General features: G+C 40.9%; 1 protein-coding gene across 1 annotated transcript; it reads right to left on the bottom strand.

Annotated features, from left to right (window-relative positions):
• Positions 1–966: 966 nt before the first annotated feature.
• LOC138910425 (uncharacterized) lies at positions 967–1908 on the bottom strand. The gene is made up of 3 exons (XM_070201664.1): positions 1751–1908; positions 1558–1630; positions 967–1512 (listed from the first exon to the last, which is right to left on the bottom strand). Exons 1-3 carry the CDS (start codon positions 1906–1908, stop codon positions 967–969), a joined length of 777 nt encoding a protein of 258 aa, XP_070057765.1.
• Positions 1909–7449: the final 5541 nt, after the last annotated feature.

Genomic DNA, 7449 nt, shown 5'->3' on the forward strand with positions numbered 1-7449 from the left:
AGAGTTAATCAATTCTATCATGTGTTTATTAAGGAATTCTATCCCATTGTCTGTTCTAATCATTTTTACCTTGGACTGAAACTGTGTTTGCAACATAGACAGAAATTTCTTAAGCACCATAACAACATCACTCTTCAATTGAAGCAAATGTATCCAAGTATATCTTGTATTATCATCAACAATAGTTAGAAAGAAGTGTTTCCTATCATGAGTTGGGTACTTATATGGTCCCCAAATGTCCAAATGCAAGAGAGAAAGAGGCTCCTCACTTGTAGTCAAACTCCTAGAAAACACTAATCTACTTTGCTTAGCAAGAGGACATATAGGGCAGTCATTGTTTACTGCTATGTCTACAATTTTATTATGAAAGAAATCTATATTCTTCATAGTACTAACTGAAGCATGGCCTAATCTTCTGTGCCAAAGTGCTCCATCTTCCCCATCCTTCTTTGTGCTTGTGGATGCAAACTGTTTTATTCCCTTGATGAATTTGTCCAAGTCTCCCTTGAAACTTTTCTTCTATATGTACAAGCCACCCTTTTCTCTACCAATCCCCCTCACCTTGCCATTGTAAAGGTCCTAGAACAGGCAGAAGTCAGGAAAGAAATTCACTGAACATAACAGTTGCCTAGTTAGCTTAGAAACTGACAAAAGGTTAAATTTGAACTCAGGTACAAACAACACATCATCCAATTCCATTTTATCAAGAATTATTCCTTTACCAATGTGTGAAACATTAGCCTTTTCTCTTGTGGGTAAATGAACATGTTCATTACTATGTGTATTCACTTTATCTTTGACTACTAATGCCTCTAATTCACCAGCAATATGATGTGTAGCTCCAGAATCAATTATCCATTCTGTACAAGGGAAGTTTGTCATTAAGGAAGTAACCATACCTGCCATGTTGGCTTGACATTCACGAGTCTCCTTGTTCAACATGCTTAGGATCTGCCTGTACTGATCTTAAGTGAAGTATGGCCCTGTCTTCAATGCATCATTGCTGCCTTTCCCTTCACATTCCTGTATTGGTTTATCATTTCCAAAGACTCCAGTTATTATGTTAGCTGCATATGTTTTCCTATTTTTGAAATCATTTGGATATCCAACAAGTTTGTAGCAGTTTTTCTTAGAATGGCTCGGCTTATTGCAATATTCACACTTCACAAATGACTTCTTTCCCTTATATCTGTTGATTTGCATTCTTGGTTGTATTTTACCTGCTTGCATAGCAATAGGATCTCCCTTATTTCCTACAGTTGAATTAGAATTCTGGTTTTCATCTTCAATTATCAAAGCATAAGCTTGATTCAGAGTTGGCTCTATAGTCTTCATCAGAATTTGTCGTCTTGCCTGATCATAAGTCTCATTAAGTTCACTTAGAAACTGCATCAACCTTTGTTGTTGAAGGTGCTCAACATATTCCTTCGAATTAGGAATAGGCACCATTGCATCATACTCAGCCCATAGCTCTTTGAGCTTTGTGAAATATGCAGATACAGAATCTGTTCCCTATGAAATAGTGGCTATCTCCTTGTGCAATTGAAAAATTCTCACACGATTCACTTTGTCAAACCTTTCTCTCAGATCCTCCCAAACCAAATGCGCGTCAGATGCATACATAATTCCGCTAAGTAATTCCGTAGAAACTGTGTTCATGATCCAGGATAGCACAATTGCATTGCATGTTTCCTAATCTTCATGTAATGCAAGCTCGAGTGAGTCCTGTTTGCATGTCCCTAGCACAAACCCTAGCTTCCTCTTAGCTTGCAGTGCAATTCGCATTGATCGACGCCATAATCCATAATTTTTTGATCTTGTGAGCTTTACAGGAATCAAAATCGAGCTAGGAGTATCTAAAGGATGTACGAACAAAGGATGCGTGTGATCGATTTTATCAGTCGCCATTGACGGTCGTTGGTCGAGCTTCGTGAGGAAGACGATGAGAAATTACTGTTGATCGAACTAGAATTTGTGGAAATTTAGATCTTTCACTGCTCTGATACCATGTGAGCTTGATAAATCTGAGTTCACACCTCAGATTTATCCATGCAATCTCAATCGAAGCTCAGCCATGGTTGATAATGAAGAGAGGAAGAAGGCGATTACAGAGAAGAAGGAAAATGATTTTGTATATGTCAAAATGAAAGTAATTACAAAATATATACCTCTAACTTAACTATAGTTGTAACAATTAACTATAGTTCTAACAACCTAACCATGATCAACTGGGACCCATCACTAACTACTAACTAACTATTCTTCATAGTTTTACGTCTCTCTTCTTTATGTATTCACTTTTTGGATCATAATATAAAAGGCAGGGGCGAATACCAAATTCACATTATCACAAGGCGGCTTTTCAAAAAAAAAAATTGAAGATATATGTACAACTTCCACTAATTGAAGAGCACGGAAATAAAACACAAATTATTGGCACCTAAAACACATTACACACAATTAAAGGTCCTTCGTGCATTTAAATTGCATATGGCCTTGTTTGTTTGGAGTGCATAGAAATAGAGAATGTTGATATACCAACAAATTCAATTGTACCATATAATTGTAAAAATGTGTTATTTTTTTGGATTGGACTAATAAGAAAAGTGTGTTAGCTAAATTGAAATAGTGAAAGTTTTGAAAAGAAATACTAAACTATGAGAAACTAATACTCCAGAACAATAACGTTTAAGATGCCAACACATTACAAGTTTTATGATAAACTAATGCCACTATCAAACGAGTAACCAACCGCTTACAAGAACTCGTGTGCCAATATAATAATTAGAAAACATTACAAGGTAATAGTGCAAAATAATTTACATAATTGATCAATACAATTTAACTAACAGTAGCAGGTTAATTATTACACGATTTTCTGATATAATTAAACTAACAGTAGCAGGTATAAGGCACACACACGATATATGTTAGTGCACATACTTGTATCGGGTAAAATACGTTAGGGGTCACGTGGAATCAAAATTGGGAGGATGAAAAATCGGGCACAACTACCTCGTGTGTCACCGAAGAAGGCAAGTCCGTAAGGGCATTAAGCATGTTGCACACGAAGATATTTAATGAAGAATATTTTACAGTATTAAAGAGTAACGGCTCATTAAAAAAATCTGAACATTTATGTTTACCGTTAGGTTTTTATTATCACACCTCGATAATTATCATTAGTGGTGGGCCCGACCATTACGCCCTATGTGCTATAAATAATAGGCTCAGCTATCATTGTAAGGGGCGATTTTCTAGGCATCAAAGAACATATTCTAATACAACATTTTGATATTATTTCTCTCTCTAGCTTGTTGTTCTTATCATCATCGTGCCCGGAAACCCTGTTCCAAGGCTCTCCAAATCTATCGATTTATCTACATTTGAGCTTAGTATCTTGTACGGAAATTGATTAATTCATTATCTTTTGAGATCAAATTGATTCATCTGTCTAGAAATCACGAACAAATTTAACTGTATCATATTTCGGGTAAATAGTTTGGCGCCCACCGTGGGGCCTAGACAGTCGTATGGTTAAATTGATCCTTACCTCCTCCACTTGCAAGGCTTGATCGTTCTTGTCTTAGCAAAATCACAAATAACGGCAATCAATACCATTAACAACACTCACAATCCTGAGGTTCAAGGGGAACACCCTCATTTTGAGGACTCAATCAGCGACACTCGCGATGAGGGGAAAGATGTCACGCTGGTGTATGATGGGCGGTACCCGAGACAAGTGCGGGAAGCGATTCCAGATGATGCTAACTAGGGGCATGTAGCAGATGTGGTAAGGATCCCGCTAGAGCAACAAGCAATCATCTTAGGCCACCTCACGCGGCAGGATCAGGTCATGACAGAGTTAAAACAAGGGCTATCGGGCGCTTCAAATAATGTAAATAGGCGAGATCCAATTCCTCCCGTTGTTCCTACAAACCAAACAACGCAGAGAGTCGACAACAACACTCCTAGGGGCGAAGTTGGCTCCGACGGGGCTGGGGGAGCAGATCTGGACTCAACAGCGATAACGATCCGTTCAAGGAGGAACTCTTGCGGTTCATAAAGGAAGTAAAACGCCCGTATGGACCAAATCCCGGGAGCACCCCCGGTATTGAAAGACCCGAGCTCGAAGAAGTACATCCAATTACCGTACAAACCGAGTGCGACCCCGAAATTAATACTCAAGCGGTTTAGAATGCCTGAAGTGCTGAAATACAACGGAACTTCAGATCCACATGAACATATCACCACCTACACAACAACAGTGAAAGGAAATGATCTGGCTCCTCACGAAATTGAGTTCGTATTATTGATAAAATTTGGTGAGACTCTCACGAGGGGCGCCTTGACATGGTACTCATTATTACTTGAGCATTCCATAGATTCCTTTGAAATGCTCGCGGATTCGTTCATCAAGGCCCATACCGATTCCAAAAAGGTACAAGCCCGGAAACTGACATATTCAGGATCGCGCAGGGAGAATCCGAATTATTACGAAGGTGCGTTAGCCGGTTCCAAAAGGAAAGGATGTTATTACTGGTTGTCCCGTACGAATGGGCAGCTGAAGCGTTGACTAAGGATTTAAACCCGAGAAGTTCAGATGCTTCCCGGGAGTTAAAGGAAAGTCTGCTCGAGTTTTGAGCAACAACTTGGGCAGATGTCCCCAACCGGTACGAGTCAAAGATTAGGATCGAAGATGATCAGGTTGATTTCCCGTCACCAGCAAAAGGACAGGAGAATAGCAAGGAAAAAATGAAAGGCAATGTCGAATCAAATAGACTAGTTTCAAGGGGCCGGTTTCTACCCTACAAGCAGATGGAAGGTCACGACAGGAGCTTCCGGTCGGTGGATAAGTTTACCAATGACAAGAGAGCTGATCGCAGGCGGAATAACAGATCGCTGCAGGATAGAGAAACTTTGGGGCCACGAGGTCCTTCCCATCTAAAATTATCACAATATAACTTTAACATCAGTATGGTAGAGTTAGTGTCGGCCATGAGAGATATCAAAGAGGCAAGATTCCCGAGATCGATATGGTACGATCCCAGCCAAAGGGATCCACATTTATAGTGTGAATACCACGACACTAATGGTCAACGGACTGGGGACTGCCGGCACCTCCGTGAGAAGTGGCAACACTATTAAAAACGGTCATCTCAGGGAATTCTTGAGTGACCGAGCCAAAAATAATTACGGCCGGGACAGGAGCGACACGCAAACCTCGAAAGAAGGAGAGGAACCTCAATACAAAATGACCAACATGATCTTCGGAGGGAACGATATTAACGGGATCACATTCTCGGCTGCGAAGAAGACAAAAGTATCGACAACCCACAGTAAGAGGCTCCGGGATGATGATATCACGTTCACAGATGAAGACGCGGACGAATTACTACTGTCGCACAATGACGCGCTGGTAATCTCTTTAAATGTGTTAAATTTCAAAATTAAACGTGTTTTAGTGGATCCAGGAAGTTCCGTCAATATCGTACAATGGGGAGTTCTAGATCAAGCTAAACTCACCGGGAGCATCATCCCGACAACAAAGCTCATTGCTGGATTTAACCTCGCAAACGTGACAACCCGAGCGGAAATTTCACTGCTTACGGATACCGAGGGAGTAATGAAGATGGCTCTCTTTGAAGTAGTAGACGGGGACATGGGCTATAATATCATCCTAGGAAGGTCGTGGCTACACTTAATGAAAGTTGTGCCTTCGATGTACCACCAATTGTTAAAATTTCCAACACACGAGGGGATCAAAGCAGATAAGGGGTGATGAACCGGCAACAAGAGAGATGAATGAGATCTCGGTTTCCCATAGCAAGGGAACGGAACATGCAGCATAGCAGTTATCGGAGCCGACTTCCGACCCCGAGTCGGAGCAATATCATGTACCAAGGTATTTTTAGGTACCGGAGGAAACAGACGTAACGGAATCCATGGCAGAAGATCTAGAGCAGGTTGCACTGTTCAAAAAATTCCTATAAAAGAATTTCCATTTGGGAACAGGACTACACCCCGAGCTCAGGTCAGGTTTTATTGAATTCCTTAAAATTAACGCTGATTGTTTTGCATGGTCGCCCGAGGATATAACACGAAACCTAACATAGATAGTCATGCACAAGTTAATCTTGGACCCGATCATACCTCCAGTAAGGAAAAGAAGCGCCCTATTACCGAAGCAAGGAATAAATTCGCCAGAGAAGAGGTAACCCATCTACTTAAGATTGGTTCAATCCGAAAGGTAAGATATGAAAACTAGCTAGCTAATGTGGTAGTAGTTCCTAAGAAGAACGATAAATTTTGCATGTGCGTAGATTATAAAGATCTTAATAAGGCATGCCCGAAGGACTCGTTCACATTGCGAAATATCGATCAAATGATCGTCGACGCTATGACCGGGCACGAGTTAATGAGTTTCCTCGATGCCTATTTCGGGTACAATCAGATCAAGATGAACCCGGAAGATCGGGAAAAGACTTCGTTTATAATAAATTTTGGTAATATTGTTACAACGTAATGCCCTACGGACTAAAAAACGTCGGAGCCACTTACCAACGACTCGTAAATAAGATGTTCGAAAAATAAATAGGAAGAACTATGGAAGTATATATAGACGATATGCTCGTTAAGTCTCTGCATATAGGTAATCACCTGAGACATCTGCAAGAAATGTTTGACATACTGAGGGAGCACAATATGAAGCTTAACCCCGAGGGGTGTACGTTCGGGGTAGGATTTTGTAAATTCTTAGGATTCCTGGTCTCACAAAGAGGAATTGAGGTGAATCCCGACAAAATCAAGGCCGTAGAGGACATCCCGGATGAACTATTCAACCTAAAGGAAGTACAAAGACTCACAGGTAGATTAGCGGCTTTGAGTAGGTTCATTTCCCGATCATCGGAGAAGTGTTATCGCTTCTTCGCGTTGCTCAAAAAGAAAAACAACTTCGAGTGGATGCTAGAGTGTTGGAAAGCCTTGAAGGAATTGAATAAATACTTGTAAAGCCCTCTGTTTCTCTCGAAACCTAAAGAAGGAGAATCATTGTTGGTCTACCTGGCAGTCTCAGAAGTTGCGGTAAGCGCAGTTTTAGTCCGGGAGGAAAAAGGTACACAATTCCCCACATATTACGTTAGCAAAATTTTAACAGGAGCAGAAACACGCTACCCACATCCTTTCAAGGCACGTTGGCCCGGTGCTTAGGTGCATCAAAAGCCAATTACGTCATGAGAGAAGTCCATGAAGAGATATGCGGCAACCACTCGGGCGCAGATTCTCTAATGCTGAAGTTAGTCCGAGCGGGATATTACTGGCCCCGTATGGAATAAGATGCCAAAAAAATTACGAAAATGTGATAAGTGCCAAGTCCACGCACCACTAGTACCTCAACCGGCGGAACCCCTGCATTCAGTTCTGTCCCTGTGGCCGTTCATCAAATAGGGA

The sequence above is a fragment of the Nicotiana tomentosiformis genome, chromosome 4 (genome assembly GCF_000390325.3).
Source record: "Nicotiana tomentosiformis chromosome 4, ASM39032v3, whole genome shotgun sequence".
NCBI lineage: Eukaryota > Viridiplantae > Streptophyta > Magnoliopsida > Solanales > Solanaceae > Nicotiana > Nicotiana tomentosiformis.

Bases quoted from the DNA above. Each gene is read 5' to 3' on its own strand.
- LOC138910425 (XM_070201664.1), bottom strand. From the start codon at position 1,908: ATGGCGACTGATAAAATCGATCACACGCATCCTTTGTTCGTACATCCT. The intron at 1,631-1,750 runs GTTTGTGCTAGG...GGAATTACTTAG, and splicing joins CAAGCTAAGAGGAAGCTAGG to CGGAATTATGTATGCATCTG. The intron at 1,513-1,557 runs GTGAGAATTTTT...ACTATTTCATAG, and splicing joins GGTTTGACAAAGTGAATCGT to GGAACAGATTCTGTATCTGC.